The sequence below is a fragment of the Parasteatoda tepidariorum genome, chromosome 4, assembly GCF_043381705.1.
Source record: "Parasteatoda tepidariorum isolate YZ-2023 chromosome 4, CAS_Ptep_4.0, whole genome shotgun sequence".
NCBI classification, from domain to species: domain Eukaryota; kingdom Metazoa; phylum Arthropoda; class Arachnida; order Araneae; family Theridiidae; genus Parasteatoda; species Parasteatoda tepidariorum.
Window position 1 is genome coordinate 53,933,592 of NC_092207.1, and position 23,121 is coordinate 53,956,712.

Sequence of the window (23,121 nt, forward strand, 5' to 3'; positions counted from 1 at the left end):
TCCGCCCTTTTTTAAAATACACAAGAAAAAATTAGAACAAAATCTAAAAATCGACGTATAACCGATTCTGTGCATCGTATAAACAATATATTTTTACATTAAAATGAATAGGAATGATTTGGGACCACACTAAAACGTCGTATAAATGTAAACGTCGTATAAGTGATCGTCATATAATCGATTCCTCACTGTACTTAACTTAACATTGCTTGCTTAAAGTGTTATTATGATAACAGCGAAAATTTAAAAACTAGTAACAAATATTTCATGAAGCTCTGAGAAACTTTAACTGCTTTAATTTTAGGAATTAAGTAAGTCTAATTAGAATTTAAATATATTTCCTTTTGTTTACAAATATATTTTGGTGAATATATATGTATATTTTGGTGGCTATATCGAAATTAATAAAAATAATTTTTTCTTTGCTGTCTATCTGATGAACTGAAACTAAAAACTACTTCTATATTTATTTAGTATGGAGTTCTTTAAATTCAAAATGAATATTTATTAGTTTTATTTTGAATTTGTAGTCTATTACAAAATGTCAAGATAAGTTATTCTACATCTTATTTGTGAGAAATGTCTTCCCCTTTGTTTCATCTTTGCATGCTTTTTACTATATAAATCAATTGATCTTCTTTTTTTCTCTCTTTCCAGAATGCAATATGATAATCATTCAAATTATTCAGAGACTTTAATGCAGCAAGGGTCTTTACAGCAAATGCAGATGACTCTTATGTCCCAACAACAACAGCAGCAACAACAACACATGCCAAATCCTCAACAAGTTTTCTCTACAATTAATCAATCTCAAATATCCAGCCAACTTGGACTTCAAATTGGAATGGCTAATATGCCTCAACAACAAGGTGGTTCTCCACCTTCAAATAACAATTCTCCTACGGTTGTTGAATCTAGTGAGGATAGTGATGACAGTACACCATTAGCTCAGGTTAGTATATTTTTTCTACAGTCTTTGCCTAAATTTTGTAAAGAAATTAAATTTTCTTTCATGTAATTTTTTTTTCTTTTGGTATTTTGTTTAATGTATTGTGAGAGAAATATAATGAATAAAAATTGCATCATTTTGAACAGATATGAAATACCTAGATTGAATAGATTTGAGGAAAGTAAAGAACTTTAGGACATTTTTTTGATTATGATTTTTAAAAATTTTATCATGTTGCCAATTTAAATATTTTAATCCTTGCTGCAATTAAAAAACTTTTTCTGATAATCCTGTATTCGGACAGTTCTTGTCACGAACGGAGTCTCTGGAGTGGTTATAGTTAAATGTTGATTCATCTAAATCTTACACTGTGTTCTCCCTAAGCGTAAAAAGAAAAACTTTAAAAGTGATTTTTATTTTGTAAATTCACCTTTAAAAAGTTTTTATTTAAGAAATGTAGATTTTAAATTTAAAATCACTTAAAAATTTATTAATATCCTCCCCTAAAAAAGAAGAGGTACTTGTAAGCTTTATCCAGTTTAGAATGAACCTAACAAAGTAAATATTTGTAATAGTACATCAGAATTTTACAATAACACACAAATAATTTTACCTAGGTGTAATTATTATTTAAACTGTGAATTAATCTTTTTTAAAATGGAACATGAATAAAAAGGCAGTATATTTCAGGAATGGCTACTTATTTTTACATTAAAGACCAGAAGGGCGCATTTATTGGGATCAAAGGGCAAGCGGGCGCCCCCGTCACCCACCCACACCTCTAAAAACGCTTAGGGAGAACACATTATACTGTACATAAGTATTACCTGTAACACTATTACAATATATTTCTTGATAAAAGATTATTTACAAGAAATATAAATGTTTGTTCATCAAAAGGTTAATTAAATAATTGTCGATATTTAGTATAGTTATTAAAATAAATTTTGTGTTAATTTCATTTTTATGTTAGTTTTCATACGTTTTTTTGATTCTAAGTCCATGTAGCTCAGCATCAATCAAAAGAATATTTTCGTATTTTTTACTTATTCATTCAAAATAGAAAAAATTAATTTAGTGTACAAAGTGTTTAGAAACTAATGCATTGTAATCACATGCTCCCGGGAAAGCAAGAGTTTAAAAAAATTGAGTTTTAAATTACTATGTCAAAAATTGTTTTTTGTCATGATAGTTAAAACCTGAAATTGTCAAAAACTGGCCAACCCTGTTGTCCAGTATTAATGCAGCTTTAATCGGCATCAAATTTACTAACTCTTAGTACCTATTACCTACCAAAATTAACTAAGCATCATTAACATCAGCAATAGTTAGTCGATTTTTACACTCGCTTAGTTTCATTAGTACCATTCATCCAGTAATTTTGCTTTTCAGTACAAAACTTTTTATTTTATTTCAGTTACAATTAATTTTAAATTATTTAGTTTTATAGTAACATATCGGCGTCAAATTTACTAACTCTTAGTACCTATTACCTACCAAAATTAACTAAGCATCATTAACATCAGCAATAGTTAGTCGATTTTTACACTCGCTTAGTTTCATTAGTACCATTCCTCCAGTAATTTTGCTTTTCAGTACAAAACCTTTTATTTTATTTCAGTTACAATTACTTTTAAATTATTTAGTTTTATAGTAACATGTAACTAAATAATAACACATAGCATAACTATAAACAGAATAGGCACATGGTTTCGGATAACTTTAGGAATGCTGATTGGGTGGCGTAGTCTGTCCACACTATGCTGCCAGGATCACATTGATCATGTAGATAATTTGGCATAATGGATAAAAAGAATTAAGTACAAAAAGCACAGGAAACAACTTTTTTCTATTAGAACTATGAGCTAGCAAGCATCATTTAAGTTATCTTTAAAATATTTGACAAAATTGCATCGTTTATAGTTAAATTTATTAATAATGACTTCCGCTAAACCAATATGGAAATTTATTAAAAATTATGGAAATTTCATTTTATTAGGCTTCACAATTTGTGTACTATTGTACATTTTTTAATGATTTTTGCTTATTATGATTAATGTCTTATTTGATTAATGTTGTTAGTGACCACGATATACCTGCAATCCGTTTGGCAAGCATGCACAAATTCTTTATTTTACTGTATATAGTATATGTTACCTTTTCCAACCAAAATTAAAAGAATGTCGGCTTTCACCGGTGAATGTCAACCATCACATAGTCGCTTTGGTAATGTCCAAAATATTTGTTGTGTCTGATTTGTTATTAATTTATTCATTAATGCTATTATATATATTTGATATTTTAATATCTGCTGAAGATAGATTTGGCAAAACATCAGTGTTCAGACTACAGGGCAAATGTATACCGGGCAGTGGCGCTGAACCTTAAAAAAACATTAGTGTAGGGTATACCGGGCAAATGTGTCCCTGGAAGTGGCACTGAACGTTAAAAAAAACATGAGTGTGCGGTATACTGGGCAGTGGCACCTAACTAGACCTAGTATATATTTTGGACATTTACCAAACCGACTATGTGGTTGTCAACTTTCATCGTTGGAAGTCAACAACCACCAACTTCGGTCATTCACAGTAGCATATAGATAGATTCTATCAAATAAAAATTAAGTTGACAGATATCAAATATATACAGATACTAATTATAAAAATTATGTCACTATATCTTAACACAATGACAATAAACCCTTGAGGTCTCTGCAGTACTGCTGTCAAGACTTCTGACAAATTTCCATATTTTTTTTTCCTTTTTTTTAAAATATATATATATTAACTAAATGAGCAGATTAACTTAAGTAAATATTAATTTGCTACCTGCTGCATATTACTTTTACTTATTAGGTCCAATACCCTGCATATGATGGCTTGGCTAAAATTACTATTATTTTTATCACACTTATTGTTCTTAGATTTGTAATTTTTAGGTAAAATGATTTGCTTCACTCTTTTATTTACTTAAATACTTTGGGAACGCCCCCTTTTTATTTCTAAAACTTCAGTCCTCATTTTTTGAAACTTTCACCAATGACTGCTGTTAGCTTTGTTTCGAGAGGTACAATGCATTGCTACAAGCTTCATAATAACTTGACTCTCTTTTGTGTAGGAATTAAAAGTTTGTTCTCCATTCGCAAGTTTTGATTTTAGTAGAAAAAACCATTTCAGTCATTTTTTCATGACATTTTGTTTATAACTACTTTAAAAAAATATTGCATCGAGCACAGGGGTTCGTTTCAATTGAAGATGAATTAAACAGCCCTTAAGACTCCAAAAATTTACTAGCAGAATCTTCTTGAAAATACAGTTATTTCTAGCACTCAATTAACAGTATAATACACAACCATACACAGGCTTTGAAACCTTGGGTCATCATCTGACTCTGGTCAGAACACAACTTCAGTCACAAGCAAACTCATACTCTNATGGCTTGGCTAAAATTACTATTATTTTTATCACACTTATTGTTCTTAGATTTGTAATTTTTAGGTAAAATGATTTGCCTCGCTCTTTTATTTACTTAAATGCTTTGGGCACGCCCCCTTTTTATTTCTGAAACTTCAGTCCTGAAGTTTTGAAACTTTTACCCATGACTGCTGTTAGCTCTGCTTCTAGAGCAGGGGTTTCCAACTTACATGAGGCCGGGGGCCGCAATTAAAAATACTAGTCAAATGGCGGGCCGCAACTTTATCAAAATTTTACGTTAGACTCTTATGTTTGAAGGGACATTAAATATTTATGTCAAATTTTTATCAAGTTGTGCAAAAGAAACCTATTGAATTGCAAATTTAAATTAGAAGCAAAGTTTTAAGTACATAGGTACACGATTATTTTTGTATTTGAATAAATATTTTCTTGGATGCAAAACCTGAAAAATAAATTTTTTTGTGCCTTTGGTATGTTAAATTTTACAGAAACGAAGAAATTATGTTTTTTTTAACGAAAGAAAAGTATTTGAAGTTTTTTTTTACGGAAAATGACAAATATTATTTTAGTTCGCGGGCCGGATGCGACCCGGTGGCCGCCAGTTGGAAACCACTGTTCTAGAGGTATGATGCTTTGTTGCAAGCTTCATAATTACTTGACTCTCTTTTGTGTATGAATTAAAAGTTTGAACTCCATTAGCAAGTTTTGATTTTAGTAGGAAAAACCATTTCAGTCATTTTTTCATGACATTCAGTTTATAAATATTTTAAAAAAAATATTGTATCGAGCACAGGGGTTCGTTTCAATTGAAGATGAATTAAACAGCCCTTAAGACTCCAAAAATTTACTAGCAGAATCTTCTTGAAAATACAGTTATTTCTAGCACTCAATTAACAGTATAATACACAACCATACACAGGCTTTGAAACCTTGGGTCATCATCTGACTCTGGTCAGAACACAACTTCAGTCACAAGCAAACTCATACTCTGCTGTTCTGCTCGGCTCACTCCTATTTATACCAGCTTGGTGGCGAACCTCGGAACTTACGACAAGATTTTGACGATTCTCGCATAACATCGTAATTATTGGTCCTATCGCATTGAAACTCAGAAATTTCCAGAAAAATAATTTTGTCACTAAGTCGGCAGAAATGTTGCAAAACCGAGTCTTCTATAAGAAATACATTGGGCGTTATTTTCTTTCAAAATTACGTTATATATACTCGACTTAATACCAAATTTTCTAATGGAACTGTTTATTTAAGGTTTAATATATTTAGCCTCATAACGTAAGACTATACTCAAAATTATACACTCATTTACAAATTCGTAACAATGTAAATATTATCAGCCAAGAAATTATTTTATTTCTAATCGCTTCCGTGTCGTGAAAAAACACATTCCTGAATAGAATTATATATTTATTTGCGCTATTTTTATAACATTTTTATAACAAGTAGGCAATTCTGTTAATCTGTAAAATCATTATGTGTTAATGATATGTTGCAATCATTTGAAGTCCAGCTCAGAATAAATAGTTTTTTTTCTTTCTTTTTCTTTCGTATAAAATTAAAAATGCTTTTAGAATGTAACCTCTTACAATTCCCTCGTAATCATTATTGCACTACATTTTTTTTTTTTTTTTTTTTGGCTTTTAATTTTGTTTTCTCTATTTGTTTTTATTATTCTTTTGACAAAAAATTCAATACTCATTTTGAAGAAGGGAAGATAAAGCAGTTGGAAAAAAATAATTATAAAATGTTCTTCCATTGGCTGTAAATTAATCTTTCATTTGGTCCTCTCTTTAGTCTTGTAGGTGATGACGAAATAATTAAATCAGTTTTTCCTTTACGTGGGGAAGAATAAAAAAAAATTACAAAAAAAAAGGGATTTTTTATTTTTGTGCGCCAAAGAAAAAATTGAGCTTTTTTTTTCCGACGATGCAAACTAATGAATAAATATTAGATGCGCAAGTTAAAGACGGTGAACAGAAAATCCCTTTTAAGGGGGAAAAAATGTATGACGTTGAATGTGCACGTCTAAGTAATGGAAATTAAAATCAATAGCTTCATTAACTTTACTGATGTATGTATGGGTGGATGGATGTGTTGAAGTGTGTGGTGGGGAGAGACCCCCCCCCTCCACCTCTCTTTCTCCATTTTCCGAGTTTTGCATTTGATTTCTTTTTATTTAATTTTTTGTACCTTTTTTTTCTAATTTCTTGTTTCGTTTCGCGAAGTCAAATTGTAGAGAGGATTGAAAAATGTTGTTAGCTCGAGGAGGAGGTATGTGTATGTAATGAAATGAGTTAAAAAAAAAGTTTTAAAAAAATTAAATAAATGTAATAGCCTGCAATAATAGTGTTGTGTGAGATCAAATTGCTGCTACCCAGATACGAGGGGAGGGGGTGAAATTGAAAATGGAATTGTAAGTGCATTTTTTTTCTTTATTTTTTATTCTGACTTTTTTGTGTATGTATTAATGAAATAGCAAATGAAGTCTTTGCAAAAATAAGATATTTTTTTCCTCGACTATTTCCTTTTTTCACATTACATTTTAATACATTTAAAAGCAACTAAGTTAGAATCCCCCTCTTATTTTCCTTCCTCCCTTACTTTCTTTGAAGTTCCCCCTTTTTTACTCATCACCAAATAAAGAGAGAGGGGGGAAGCCTTTAATAATTAACTCCTTTGTACAAATTTATATTCGCTTTCTTAAAATTCATCAACGCTAGATTAAAAAATAAAAACAGAGGGGAAAAAAATACTTGGCTCAATTTTTTTTGTCCTTTATTGCGTCGGTGTTATCAAGGGTGGGAGGCTGTGTAATTAAAGGTGTGTTAATTAATAGAGTACTTAGAACATTTATTTTTGTGTCTCTTTAAAAGAACTTAAGCTCCGTGATTTCAGAGTAATCGTCCAGGGTAATTTGTTTAATTTGATAAATGATGCGTCTTATGTTGTTAATTATACAACAAGCTCCCGACATTTTAACTTATCACTTTTTTTTTTAATTCATTTAGGTATTTAAAATCGCTAATGAAATGTTCTTTTTATTTTTGTTAATTGCCTTCTTTCTATTGGATCGATGAAATGTAGTTATTTCATGTGATTTTTTTTTTTTACCCATTTTTGCTCACATTAAGTTTGTGAAACAATTTTTGTCAATATTTAGAAAATGTAAAATAGAAAAGATATCGCTCTTAACATTTTTAAAGTAATTATTTTTGTGAAAATATTATGTAGTGGCAAATTATTTTTTTAAGCAGTTGGACAATTGGTTTTTTGTGGACGTATAACCATTTTAAACGACGCTATCATTTTATTTATTTGTTAACTTTATACTAGAGCTTACACTAAATGGCTATTAGTGACTGTTTTTTTTTTCATCGTTTGAAGTGTTTTAGAACAATGGTGAGTTTTTACACTATACGACAGCACTTAAAACCGGAGGTCAAATAATAATATATCATAACCCGATCTCCGCACCATGCTCCCCAATCGCTTATTCAGGCGTTAAGTTGTAGGTTTCTGAAACCACCGATGCATTTCAGTGGCTGCTATCCAATCGTAAACTCGGGCTTTACCCTAAAATTGAATCCGTCTCAAGTCATTGTAAGTAAGGTAAAAACGCTACACTCATGCCGTCATATCGTTTCACTGTATTTAGCATTAAACCTGCTGGCTACTTCTACTCTATTTATTTTTATCTTGTTTAATTTTCCTTTGTTCATATGTTTTTTGTTTGTTTTTTTTAGCTTATTGGGGCAAAAAAACGACTGACTCCTGAACCTGTTGACACAAACATACCTAAGGTAACCAAAAAACCAAAAGGTCAGAAAAAGAAGAAGAAAAGAGATCCTAACGAACCCCAAAAGTAAGTAGTGTTAACTATAAAACTGCTTATAATGGACTTTTTTTCTAAATATTACCTTCTATATTATCTTCCTCCACTTCCAAAAGAAATGAATAAAAAATAATTATAAAAATCTAAATTTTCCTAGAAATAGAACCTAATATTCTCGAAAATATTAAAATTATTTTTTGAATACATAAAAAAATGCAAAAAACCAACTTAATGTTATGGAGGAGAAAAAAATCTTATCATATGTGTGATATTTCAATATTTTTTTTTCCCCCGAAAATACGAAATAACCATAGAATAGAGCTGGGAAAGAAGTAGAAGAAGCATTTAGTTATATTTCCCTATTTCTCTTCCTCCCAATATCCGATTTCCCTCTGTCACGTGCTCGAAAACAAATAGCTTTAGGAACGTTAAGATCTCCGGAATACCGAAACATTGAATCATTTTTGCTAGATACAAAATTATTTTAAATTCTAATTTTTTAGGCAATAACTGTACTAAATTATTTACATTTTTAAAAAATGAGGAAATTTTTGAACGATTTTAAAAATGGTAAAATCGTATATTTTGATAAAACTTATTACAATTTGATTTAGTAATTTTCAGAAACGTGTGAAGTTATTTTCCAATTAGAAGTTAGGGGCCAAATCCATAATAAGAAAAACACCCCCAAAACATGGCAGACCCACTTCCAGCTTGAACCTGACCTTGCACACAGTCAGGATGAAATGCTTCTTCTGGTCTTCGGTGCACTCGACGACGTGCGTCATTTGAATATAGACAAAAACGTGATTCGTTAGACCATATTACATTCCTCCACTCAGCAACTGTCCTCGTTCTATGACTTCTAGCCCACTGTAATTGCGCAGCTTTATGTGCCTTTACACCTCTTACGAGATGTCCGACTCCAAATGTATATTGCATGCAGCTCCAATTGCAATGTTCTCTCGCTGACAGGTTGGGATGAACCTTCAATCACTAACTGAATCATTCCTGTCTGGTTTGGAAGCGTTTTTGATTGACAAGACAAGTCGTGAAACACGTATCTGGTCCCTTTCATGCATTTTCCGACCACAATTCTGACGTCGTCATTCGTGACCATGTGTATTACACCACTGCTTGTAGAAGCGTTGAACAGTCCGCACCGAAACACCAACAAATCCAGCAACTCCATTCACCATATGACCTTGGGCACGACTAAACACAATTGCCACTCAGTCACATCCTTATAACACTTACCCATATTTACACAGAATTTCCGCTTAAAGCAAAAATATCTCACTCATGGCTGCTTGCCTTTGATCACGTTGAGGCAGTGCGCACGCATGACCATTGCTTCATCTAACGATTCATCGGTGCATATGCACTAGGGTGACTAATTTTTTGTCCGGTACTTCAAAAATTATTTCCGTAACTATGAAATAACAACATGGTTACGAAATAGCATTGATGTATCCATTGGTACATGAGGTACATTTTTTGGAAGTTGTCGAAATAGTTTTAATACTTTAATTAGAAAGTAGCGTTTTTTAAAAATGCTTAAACGTTCATATTCTTGATTTTTTCTTATTTATAAGTCTTAAAATGTGCTTTTTTTCATTGGGTGTTTGTAACAAGGGCTCAATTTTCCTCGCTTGAAACTTTCCAAATGCCAAGATTCAAAATATTCAAGTTGAACTTTTTTCATTAGTTACCAAATAAAATACCCTAAAAAAATTTATGAAGAAAAAGAATTTTCTGCGCATGCGCAGTATGAAAATACTAAACTCATATCTTGTTCAATTTTCAACAAAAAAAAATTTTTTTAATAAAAAATTGTTCCAATTTTTCTTTCGATTTTGTGAAATATTTTTATTGTTATAGCAAAAAGAAGCTAAGTTTTAAAAAAAAAATTATGAATGTTTTAATCTCCATAAATATCTAAGCGAGGCTTACAAAATTTTATGCAATTATTGCTTATATTAACCAAATTCCGATAGTGGATGTTCAAAAGCACTTTTTTCGCTCGCTTCATCAAGCTTCTGGAAACTTTATTGATAAGTTTGGAAATCGCATGACTTAAAGTTATAAAATAACTTTCTAAGTTTTTTTTTTTTTTTTTTTTTTTGAAGAATTTAAAAATATGTCAAGTGTCTCTAGTTATTGTAAACTTTAAACATAATTTCTTCGCATACCTTAATTATATATATATATATATTTTTTTTACTTGAAAAAGTACTTAAAAAAATTTTCGGATTTTATTTTTGTTAAAAAATTTGGCTACCCACCCTGGGAAAAAAGTATGTTAAATAATGAAAATAAAAGTGGCGATATTGTAAACCAGTCCATCTTTTAATAACTACTCGTATAATATCAATTTCAGAATTTGTTTTTTCAATGCATGAATTTAAATAATAGAATAACCGGCTTATCTTAATCTATAACGAAAGCATTTTAAGTTATTTTATGCATAAAATAATTTTATTCTTATAAAATATTTTATTACCTTGTTTTTCATTTGTTCCATTTCATAAATTACATGCATGTTTTTAAAAGCATCTTATACGGCCAATTTAATCTAAAATATTCAGATATTCTTGTCTTTTTAAATTATGTTAGCTTAATATATTTCCCGAATGAAATTTTAATCATTCGTAAAGAATAAAATCGGAGCACTAGGAGAAATTCCAATTTTTTCTATTATTATCTTCTTCTTTTTTTCTTTAATAGCTTGTGTAACAAATGGGTTTCTGCTTTTGGCCATAATTCATCGTCGTTGTAATACTTTGAAATATTAAACAATACCAACTGCGCTGAGGAAACTGAAAAAAATAAATAAAAGAGTGATAAACGATTGAAAAACACACATACACTCTTTCCAAAGAAATAATAAATGAACGAGACTTAATGTATGATCAAAATGGTCCCTTTGTCCTATTTATGTGTTCACGGTTGGGGGAAAAAAAATTCTTTTTCTCTGTAGAAATTGTAAAAGCAAATCATAAATTGCATTTAATACTCTTACATTATAAATGAAATGAAATAAAAAAAATGAATGACTTTTTCTGAAATCTGTTTTAGTCCCGTTACCTTGGTAACGGAGGGAAAAATGTGAAATAAAAGTTGGACGTACAGACCGACAAATATCCCGCTATTATGTAACGTTTTTCATCAATAAATCCCTTTTCTCCGGCAAGCTATTGTTAAAAGTGGCACTTTTATGACCGTTCAGTCGACGTATTCCTATAAATATAGAGTTCTATAAAAAGGATTATGTTTTTATGGATTATTATTATTATTTTTTGAAATTTATGACTCTCTTTTTACGCAATATCTATGTAAAGCAGGCTTGAAATTATGACTCTCTTTAAAATTTACAGTCGCTGTAATTTTATTGCATTGGGCCATTATCCTAAAAATGCTAATATTGCGGTTCTTATTTAATAAAAGCATTTAAATATTCACTTACTTGATTACTTTTTTTTTTCTTTTAAGTGATTGCAGGCATTTTATGAATTACTTTAGGGTAACTCGTGTGAATTACTCTTCCTCATTTGAAAACTTTTTCACTTAAAGATTGTTCATTTATTAATTATTTTATTTGCATTGCAACTTATTTCGTAAGATTTGAAATTTCTTAAATCGTGAACTATTTCGTTAATTGTATCCAGGATAAAAATGTATTACGTTTCAATATTTCAACTTTTTTTTTTTTAGCAATTTTACCTCTCAGAGTTGTCAAATCTCGCAGCGCGTTTATTTTATTTTTTGTGAGGGGAGTAAATTAGTACTTATAAATGACTATTCAGCATAATCGATTTTAATATGATGGAGCTTGTCCAAAAAGTATGCGTGTCCAAAAGTGATCGCGTGATTTTAGACAACGCTCTTCTAAATAAACATTCATTTTTAATTAAGGTTTAATATCCGCGAAATTCTAGTCATGTTGTTAGAAACCTCGTGGGAAAAAAAAACTTTTGTATTATTTTTACCGAAAGAAAGACAAATATATCCATTATTATTATTTTTTTTTAACTGTAAAACATTACGCACGTGACAACTAATTTGAAAATATTGGAAAAGGTGGCCTAGGAAGGGATCCTATCTAAATTTTATTGTTCAATAGTGCAATTTTTTAAATTTCTCCGTTTTTTCATTCCTCGAAATTATTAATAATTATTAATTATCTCTAAATAAAGTAGTTTGTTCAAATTTAAGAAAGTGCACCCTTGCGTTTTTCACTTGTATAACTGACGTGCTACAAACAACTATGTTAATTATAAATGTTTTGTCGTAGAATTTTTATTAAAGTTATTTTGTGACAACAATGTTATCCAGTGTTTTCTTTTTTTTGTTTACAAATGAGCTAAATAATCATCGAAAATATTAAATATAAGTCATAACATTTCGTTAACTTTTTTTTTTTTTGAATTGAGAATCATACTAACAATTAGCATGTAATGTAACTATATTGTGAATGAGCCACAATTTAAAAATAATTTTCTCCTAATAATTAATAAAAAATTTTAAATTGTCTCTTTTATGAGATGTCTCAAACGCAATAAGTTTGCTATCGATTCAGATAGAGTTCGATGAAACAAGAGTTGACAATTCGAAATGAAGCATCGTCTGTTGCACAAGTCATGAAATCAAGAAAGAATTTTTCTCTTGTTTGTATGCAAATTTGTGGAAAGAAATTCCATCTTACCTAAGTTGGATTGCTCATCGAATTGAAATTGTCCCAAAACTGTAGAAATAAAAATGCTTTAGTCATATTTACAGTTTGGGTTTCGAGTATAGGTACTATCCATAAATGATGTAACACTTTTTTTTTCTAGCATTTTTGACCTTCCTCATTCTCTTAGCCACAAGGTCTGCACACATCACCTTACCCTCTACTTCAGTTACAGTTGTTATTACAGTTACATGTTACAGTTGTTTATTAAATTTAAAGGATATATTTTCTTTTTTTTACCCAAGATGTTAAGATACACATTTCTTGAAACTTAAATCCGAAGATAATGTATGAAAAAATAACTACATTCTTTACTTAATACAAAGAAGTTTTTAGTTATTTGCGTTGCTATATTAGCTGAACTCTAAATAAACATCAATTCGCGTAGTTATAAATGTGTTGTGTATGTATTTACAGACCAGTCTCAGCGTATGCCTTGTTCTTCCGCGATACTCAAGCAGCTATCAAGGGACAAAGTCCTAATGCCAGTTTCGGTGAAGTTTCAAAGATCGTTGCATCGATGTGGGACAGTCTGGATGTTGAACGCAAAAATGTGAGTTACCTTTTATGTCACTTCTTCTCTACATTATAATTTTTAATTTCTTACCTACCTAAAGTTTATTTGATTTTGTTAGAAAGCTATTTTTGTTTAAAAATAATACGAGTGAATTGAACTACTTGGTTATACGAGGTCGTTGACATCACGCTTAGTGTCATTCAAATGTGCCCTAATTAACTTGATATCGTTTTTATTCTTACATGAATTATGGAATAGCTTTGAAACTGTTATGCGGTGAAAATTCTTATTTTTGGTTTGAATGTTTTTAAAACACTTCTTATATCGTCGTTGTTAGTTGTTGGTGCGATGTTGAAGATGTGCGAGGCCAAAGAAGCATGACAATTGTACTGATTGATCAAAAACTATCTTTAATTACTGAGGAGATGTATTGCTTGTAAAAGGTTGCTTTCCTTGTGAAAGGCCAGGTGTTCGATCCCTCGCACCTATGCAGTTCCTAATGAGCTGTGGTGGCTCAGGGGATAGAGCGCTCTCATCCAAATGAGGTTCGCTGGGTTCGAATCCCAGCTATGGCTGGTTGATACGAATTCCGCTTCCGTCTCGCACCAACCACAGTACTGGCGTTAAAATGTCTTCCTTGGTAGGCGGATCATGCGTTGGAATCCCCTTGCAGTCAGCCTAACCGTGGGAGGTTTTCCTCTGCATCCAACGCAAGTGCGGTTTAATGCATCAAAAAGTTCTCCACGAAGGCAAATTTCTCCCAATACTTGATCCAGGAGTTCTCTTCTATATTGGGCGCAAAATTTGGCTACAGAGTTGAATATTGGAAGTCGTAAATTCAAAATTGAGTTGGCTGCTCAACAAGGGGTTATAAAAAAAAATTGATGCGAGAATTCATATTTATTAATATCAAAAGTTTCATAAATTCGATTCTATTTTTATTATAAAAGTATAACGATGCCATTAGAAGATTGTTAGCTTTGCCTGAATATTTACTTCAAAATGATATCTTAGGTTATTAAGACATTTAATTACTACAGCAGTATTATATTTTAATTTATCTTTTCTTTATCTCTTAAGAACCTTACTTCAATAAATAAATAGTTTATGAAATCCTAGGGCGGGGGGAAGTAACGTAAGGACAATTTTTGTTCCATTTTCTTATCAAAATCTTAATATAATCCATCTCGGGTGAGAAAATATATTTAACTTGATTTATAATATGATGTATTTTTTATTTAATATAATGAAAACGCTATCAAAAAATAAGGTATGAAATGTAATAAGATAACATGAAGTTTTATGAAATTTTTATTTCTAATTCAATTTCCTACTACGTTAAAATAAGCAGCTATGTGTTATTTTCGAAAAGAAAATGAACTCGGCAGCGCACAATTTTACGAGGATATAACTATTAATATGGCTAAAACACCTACTCGAACATATATTTTTCTGAATTATGATCGTACATTAAAACGAGCAGTTTGGACGCCACCCTCTGCTCCCTGCCCCCTCTGTACCGAAAGCCTGAAATGCAATTAAAATTCTTCATCTCATCGTAGAAATAATACCTCTGGGGCCATAAATTTCTTTCTGTTCGTCAGCTCTTGCAGCCTTTAATTGAACATAATCGAAATAAATGATCTTTCACGGGTGACAAGGAGTCCTGAAAGCCTTTTCCATCCCCTCCTGTGCTGGGAGCGATTTTGTTGCGAAAACTCTCTTCCCTACAACCAAGAAAACATCTATTTGTTACAAAGTTTAGCTTTTAAAAATTTTATTTCATTGGAAAGTTAAATATAGGCTTAGTTTATTGTTATGATAATTTATACATTGAAAAAAAATTCTTCAGTTTAATAATTGGATTTTTTTTTTTATTAAAATCTGGACTAAGCTTTCTGTGCAAAAATCGAAAATATAATTACAATATGTTCTTGATTATCTGTGATTACGCATTTGGGTCAGCATCAAAAATGCAAGTGCGTAATATGGGATAATTGTACTTTTTTTTCATTAAAACAAACTTTTCGATTTACAGTAGAGTCTTGATAGTTCGAGGTGGGCAGGACGCATACCTATCGAAACTTAAAATTTAATAAATATTTAAATCAGTGGTTGCCAACTGGCGGGCAGCATCTGGACCACAGAATCCTTTTTTGTGTCCCGCGAACTAAAATATATTAGTTGTCATTTTTTTTTTTTTGCGGCCAATTTTCGTAAAAAATCTATTTGGGTTTAAAATACCAATAAAAATACCTTTCGTTAAAAAAAAATAATAATAAAAAAACTAATTTCTCCATTTCTGTGAAATTTAACATACCAACAGTGCAAAAAAATTTCTCAGGTTTTACATCCAAGAAAATACTTATTCAAATACAAAAATAATCGTGTTACAAAATAAAACTTTTGTTTTGTACAACTTGATAAAAATCTGACAGTGATATTTAAAGTTTCTTCAAGCATAAAAGAGTCCTATATAAAATTCTGTTAAAGTTGCGGCCCGCCGTTTGACTGGTGTTTTTAATTGCGGCCCCCGGCCTCATGTAAGTTGGAAACCCCTGATTTAAATTAATGGAAGCAAAGCAATTTTTTAAGTGGGAAATATATTTGTATTTGAAAAAAATTTACTATCATTGGAGGATCGGGGTACATTTACTACATTAAACCAAGTTACAATATTCATCATATTACTGCATCAGATTAATTGTACTTTAAAATAATTGTCTAATGTTTTTTATTTAACACGCAATTTCGTTTTTCAACATTCAATCGTAATCATCGTTCCACGTGTTGTGTGTAGGTTGGTCATTATTTGGGAGCAAGACTGACTTTTTTTTTTTTCACTAGCTTGGATTTATGGTCAAACAACCGAAACTCGAATTATCGAGACTCTTCAGTATTTCAATTGAAAGTTAAATATTTGCTTAGAAGTTTGTTTGGATAATATATATAAAAAAAAATTATCAGTTTAATGATTAAATTTTTTCTAATTAAAATCGGGACTAAGCGTTTGAAAGGCAAGTGCTTAATATGGGATAACTGCACTTTTCTCATTAAAGTAAAATTTTCCGATTTATTTCATTTGAAAGTTAAATATTTGCTTAGAAGTTTATTGTTTGGATAATTTAGACAAAAAAAATTTATCAGTTTAATGATTAAATTTATCTAATTAAAATCTAGAACTAGTAATTGTAACGAAATTTCAGCATTAGATTTCTGTTTATTCTCTGCATTATTGCTTTACGAATGATCCAATGACAGTATGTAATTTTTTATATTATTTTATCTATGTGCTGACTTGTCGGTTAAGGTATATAATCGGGCGAAATAAATGTGTAAATATTACAAAAATAAATAATAATAATAAAACTTTCTACTTTGATCTTTAAAATGATATTTAGTTATAAATTAACTACAATATTTTGAAGTTCTAAACTATTACTATTATAAACTATAAACTAAATTTAATCGGAAATGATAGAAATGTTAAGAAAAAAAGGTGATGAATATAATATTTATGTTTGTTGGAGATCTAAACAAATAATCTACCTAATTGAAAATATTCTAAAAATATATAGAATTACCATTTCATAGATCCGAAAGTTATCTTGATAATACATATTTTTTAAAGCAATAAGTTTTAATATGTAACAAAATATTAATGGTAAAGTACAGTTATGTAGCACAATGTGTTTTGAATGTGTTCTTGAGCACCCAAGAAACATTAAACGAGTTAAGAGCGTAGCTGTGTTTTATTTTTCTTAGAAAAAAGACATTTGATCTAAATCATTATGTAAAAATTTCTCATATTCGATCCGGACCAACGGACAAATGTTCTTTAAAATTCTGAATACAATAAATAATCAGTCATTAGTCTACTGATTAAATTGAAATAAAATCTTAAGAAGAGTCTGATCTGCATATGAGCAGGATGTATATTTTTTCCATCAATTAAAAAAAAAGAAAACATTGAAATATGTAACTAAGAGGAGAGGCTTTTGCTTTGTTTTTGCTGACAAGGGTGAAAGATGAGAGTAAGCGAGTTTGCATTAAATTACAAACTTATGATTTTCTTCTATCGTATAAATGTATTAATTTAAAATCTGAAAATGAGATGCTATGTAATTTTTTTTTTCTCTTTACAGTCTTATAAAAAGAAAACTGAAACTGCGAAGAAGGAATATTTAAAAGCTCTTGCTGCTTATCGCGCTAACTTGGTGTCTAAAGTAAGTTTCATTCTATGTTTTATTAATTATAATTGATAGTTATTAATTATAATTGAAAATTAGAAACTATGAAATATTAAGTATTCATTTTATTTTTTAATTTTGAAATAAATAAAAGTTACCTTATCAAGAAAAGATTTTTAAAAAAAAAAAAAAAAAAAAAGTGTAAATACTTAACCTGAAATTTAACGGCAAAGAAATCTCGCTTTGAAGTTTAAAATGTTCAGTTTGTATTTCGTTCAATAGATGGCGATACTAGAATATAAACATCCTATTGAAATATACAGATTTGTTTACATTTATTAGTTCTAACGATTTGCCAGAAATAAGACATTTCTTTCTGTATTTTTATAGCGAAATTTTTTAAATACTATTGAAATATGCGTCAAAGAAATTTTAGTGAACTATCTTTTGTAAGTTTGTATTAACAATCTTATTTTGAAATATGATATTTACGGTTACTATTTTATTTCTGTTTCGAAATTGAAAAGTAGATTTTTTTGTTTTGATCTGTTTAGTTTTGTTTTGGTTTGTAATTTAACTGATCAATTTTTTGTTATCTTATGTACTTTGAGAAATTAATTTCTAATTGTTGTGAACCTGATTAGTTTTTAATATCAACACTTCAGCTTTGACCTATTTGTTAGTAAAATTCCATGTGTTGAATTCACATGCAGTTGTAGAAATGTGCAGCTAACTGACATATCGAGAATTTTGGTACTGAATAATATGACTTTTTTAAGGGTCTTTTAGTTTTGTATGAGAACTGATAACTTTAAAGAGTTTAATTGCATTTTAGTAATTTTAAAAGACTATTTTATTACAAATCAAAGATTTGAATCCGAGATAAATATTTCTTACCTACTTACTAAATTACCTACTAAATAATTTTAATTTACAATTTGATAGTTATTTTATTTATTTAATGAGGTCTATCAAATTGTAAATGAAAGACTTTCATGTTTCTTTTATCAAATTTTGAAATTTTAAAAAAAAAGTTTTTTTAAGGTTTTTGACAGTGATTATTTAGTTAGGGCAGTGTTTCCCAAACTTATGCCTTTTGTGTACCCTTTCTAAATTTTTCGTAACACTGTGTACCACTAATAAAAAAAAAAGGAATTTATTTTTTACTATAAAAATTTGCACAAAAGTTAAAAATCACAACTGGCTGTTGACGCCACTAATTATTAACTGTTAACTCTGCAAAAAAATAGCCAATAGAAAAATACGTAATTGTAAATTTTCATGGATAGTTTTGTTTAAATAAAACATTTTTGTTTGTTGCAAGATATTTCGCATAGGAATGCGTAAACTGTTCCCATACCCCTGGGGTACGCGTACCACACTTTGGGAAACACTGAGTTAGGGGAACATTTCCGTATCGTGATCTGTGGCAGAATTATCTCTTGGTAAATTCTGGACAGCAGCCTGTGAGAAACTTTAAAAGATAAAAAATTCGCAAACAAGAACCAACTTGCCATGTCTAGGAGAAAAAAATTTGTAGCTTAAAAATCTATTTGGTGATTGTAATTATTGCGGCAGATCATGATATAGAAAAATCCCTTTAGTTTTCTCCAATCAGGATGATAAATTGGAATTACTTTGCTTTCCATAGGCTGCTGTTGACCAGTCAGATACAATGTATGGAAATAATATTTCTAGTACTAGCCCTCCTACTACAAATTCTCCAAACAGTTCACCAACTGGTCGCATGATGCCCATGCAAAAGCAGCCATCTCCAGTTTTGACATCTGTTGTTGATTCCATGCAACCAGTTACTAATTCTATGAATGTACACTCTCAAAATCAGCAGGTCTGGCATATGGTAAGTGCTTGAATTTTTCTTTTAAAGTAATTTAAGCGTTCCATTCTTCAGGCTTAACTGCTCAAGATGAGTGTGTATTTCTTAGTTCTACTGGTATCATGAATTTTGATTTAATGTAAACTGCAAATAATCAGTTTTAAATATTTCAAAATAATAAATTTTTTTAATTAGAGTTCATTTGACTCAGTTGGTGTGGGAAAAAAAAATTTATGAAACAGTTGCTAATAGTAAATTTTAGAAAACTTGAAATATCTCTATACATATTGAAAGTGAACCTTTTGCTCTAGAATATAAGCGAAATATTCTTCCTAACTAAAATTATAAGGCTTGTGTGAATTTGTGACAAACTTATTGAGGTCCATTGTGAAGAATAAATTTTGATTAGGAGGAAAAAACATATTATTGATTAACTGAAATATGCTTAAAGCCTAACTGACTAATAGTCAACTTTAAACAATCAAAACAAAATTTCAATATCTAGTTTGAGTTGGTGATGCTACTTATTAGCTAAAATGAAATAAAAATTATTCTTGACTTTTTTTTATAGTATTGTCTACTCTGTTCCCGTTTAACATATATCATACAAATTCGGTATATATTTTAAAGGTTTAACTAAAACTAATGTTTTACTTAGCTCTTATACAAAACGGGTTTCTCGAAGAAAATTCAAGAATATTTAAAGAACTTTTTTAAAATCAGATTTACTCTTAAAGGCAACTTTTTTTTTTAATTGTTGTTTCTTCATGATGTGTCATGTACAGCTGGATAAGTTGAATCATTTTATTGTATATGGCTTAACATGACCCACCATACTGCATGCCTTGTTGTTTCTCATGTCTTTTCTATAAAAAAAATTAAACTGTCTGATCGCAATTTTAAATTTCATGAATTAAAATTTGTCATGTAGCATGCTAAGTCGAAAGCATGTTTTCTTTTACTTAGTCAAATAAATTACCTTAAAGTGTTTTGAGAGAAAGCTAACTACTTACAGTAATGTTAAAAACAGGTCAAATTTTTCCTAGTTTCAACCTTGTTGTTTTTCTGCTTTACAACCCTATTTTTATGTATGGGTGCATGGTAGATAAAACTCCATTCTAGTTTATGCAAATGTTTATTCTAAAATCATAGGGAAACAGTCACAATTCATTGCATTAAGTACTTAAAATTATTATGATTTGTTATCATATCATGATCAATTAATTAAAATGTCTATTTGTTGCATTTTGCAGCAATCTCCTCAGCATATGACAAATGCTACCAGTCCACCACATGTGATGCATGGAGGTAATGGCATGATGAACATGCATCAGCAGCAAATGCAGCCACAAATGTCACCTCCCCAACAAATGGGAGTTATGAACAGGCAACAAGTTCCTCCACAAATGACTATGAACTCACCTCCTCAGATGTGCAACTCAGCTTCTAACAGCCCTTCCTACAACCAGAACATGGCGACTGTAAGTGATAATTAATCTTGTATTTCATAATCACTGCCCTTAATATCTAAGTACAGAAAAATCCTTTTAACATATCACATCTGATAAAGTTAAGAAACATCAAAAACAGGTTATTACTGGTTGAAACTTGATGTTTCTAATAATCTTTGGTGATAATTGACTTTCCGCGGCATGTACTTATAAAATTTTGATAAAACTTTTCTTTGCTAAAATATTAATTTACATACAGCCCCTGATGTTGGTAGATTAATACTTCGGCTAGGAATTATTGAAATATGTATTAAGGGCAAGGATTATCAAATACTCTGTATATATTTTGAAAACATGTTATTTGCATTTCAGACCTTTTTTTTATTAAAGATTTCATTTTTAATGTAAAAATTTTCAGAGATTGGTTAGTCAATATTTCAGATTGTTACTCTACAAGTTTCTTGTTTTAAAAGTGTTTATCTAAAATGTTTATAAATGTAGCTTATTGTTATATTTCCTTAAGCCCACCAAATTATAAGAAAGGAAATTTTTATCAGTATTTATATTTACTTTGTCTCTTAATAGCAAAAGAATAAAAAAAAAATTTCAATAAAAGTAACCCTAATTAAAAAAAAAAAAACTTTGGTTGCATGTAGAATTGCTCAAGAAGATTAGCCCACTGGTGGTTTAGCACATGAGCAAAATTGGGAGAATGTTTTTCCCTATCTCTTAACATGGAAAAACATGGTTTGATATGCCGAGAAGACAGGGATAAATTATGACTTCTTGCTTAAGGGATAGAAACATCAAAGAACTGATAAAAATTATCTCTTAGAAAGTGCTGGTTCTGAAATCATGAAGTTACAATAGATTCACCTACTGTAACCTCAATTATGAACTACAATATAGATTTATTTTTTGTGTGATAAATTTTTAAAGCAAGTTTAAGATTATTTCAAACTAACACTCTCTTCCTAATTAGTTTTTTTTATTGCATCTAGATTTTTTTCTAAACGTTGTATTATTCCAGATGCCGTCTGGAAATCATCCTAATATGGTTAATGCAGATATGATGTCTTCGTTGCCAACTTGTTTAAGAAACGGTTGCTCCAATCCAGCTATTGATAACCCTGACTGGGATCGAGAATACTGTAGCAGTGAATGTGTCGTTTCCCATTGCAAGTGAGTCGTTTTTACTTGAAATAGGTTTATTTTGTTTTACTTATTTTTGATTACAATATTTGTTTAATTAGAATTATTCAGTCTTCTTTTTCCTATGTCTCATAGTGTTTTGCCTCTGACAATTTTATTACTCAATTTTTATTTAATGATAGAATTTATTAAAAAAACATTAAAACCTATGTTTTTGACCAAATTGTGACAAAATAAAAATAGATGACACTTTGTGCTCTGCATAAATAACCTAAATGAAGACATAAAAATTTGCATACTTTAGTTTTGTTTCTATAACATGGTGATTAGCATTTTTAAAAAATCCTTAGAGGTGCTTATTTCATTAGGTATTTTTAAATAGTGCCTAATTTTTCCTTTTCGAAAATGAGATTTGTTTTCTTTACCATGTCCATTTTTGCCACGTTTTATGCTAATACCTGCGTTTCACATTGTTCTATTCAACATTATCACAATTCCTTCAATCCCAATCCATTTTGGCGTATGAAAGCACCAATCATTTTACGTGTTTGATGAAAATTTGCTAGACCGCGCGTGCATCTATTGAGCTGGGTTTGATGAGCTTATTCCACTCTCATGTGCAACTCTGCTGCATTTTGCAAGCTATTCTCAATTTCAAGCTTCATTTTCCACCCTCTGATATCGAACCAAAAAATCTCTAGATCATTTTATAATGGCTAATGTAATGAAGAAAAAGAGTTCTTTGTCAAGAACTAGTTATTTTATCATGATCTTGTGAAGTCTTTGAAAATTAATTTCCATTTTGTTAATGTATATAGTGCTTAAAAATATCTTTTGAGTGCTAAAAAAGTACTTAAAAGGTGCTTAATTTTTGTTGAAAGACCTGTAGGCTCACCCTGTATAAACAAGAGCTTTCTTCATTATCAAGACATAATGAGAGAAAGTGACAAGAAAAACTTGTGATGTAGCAATGTTTCATCAGTGCAATAAGGCATAATTCCTTATCACATGT

General features: G+C 30.0%; 1 protein-coding gene across 1 annotated transcript in view; it reads left to right on the top strand.

The window, feature by feature from the left end:
- The window catches only part of LOC107452080 (thymocyte selection-associated high mobility group box protein TOX), a gene marked incomplete at its 5' end in the record, with an annotated part of 95,899 nt that overhangs the window by 70,393 nt on the left and 2,385 nt on the right, over positions 1-23,121 (top strand). The window contains 7 exon segments of the mRNA XM_071179821.1: positions 658-952; positions 8,142-8,260; positions 13,380-13,515; positions 17,625-17,705; positions 19,321-19,530; positions 20,760-20,987; positions 21,988-22,139. Coding sequence (XP_071035922.1) covers positions 658-952; positions 8,142-8,260; positions 13,380-13,515; positions 17,625-17,705; positions 19,321-19,530; positions 20,760-20,987; positions 21,988-22,139 — 1,221 coding nt within the window.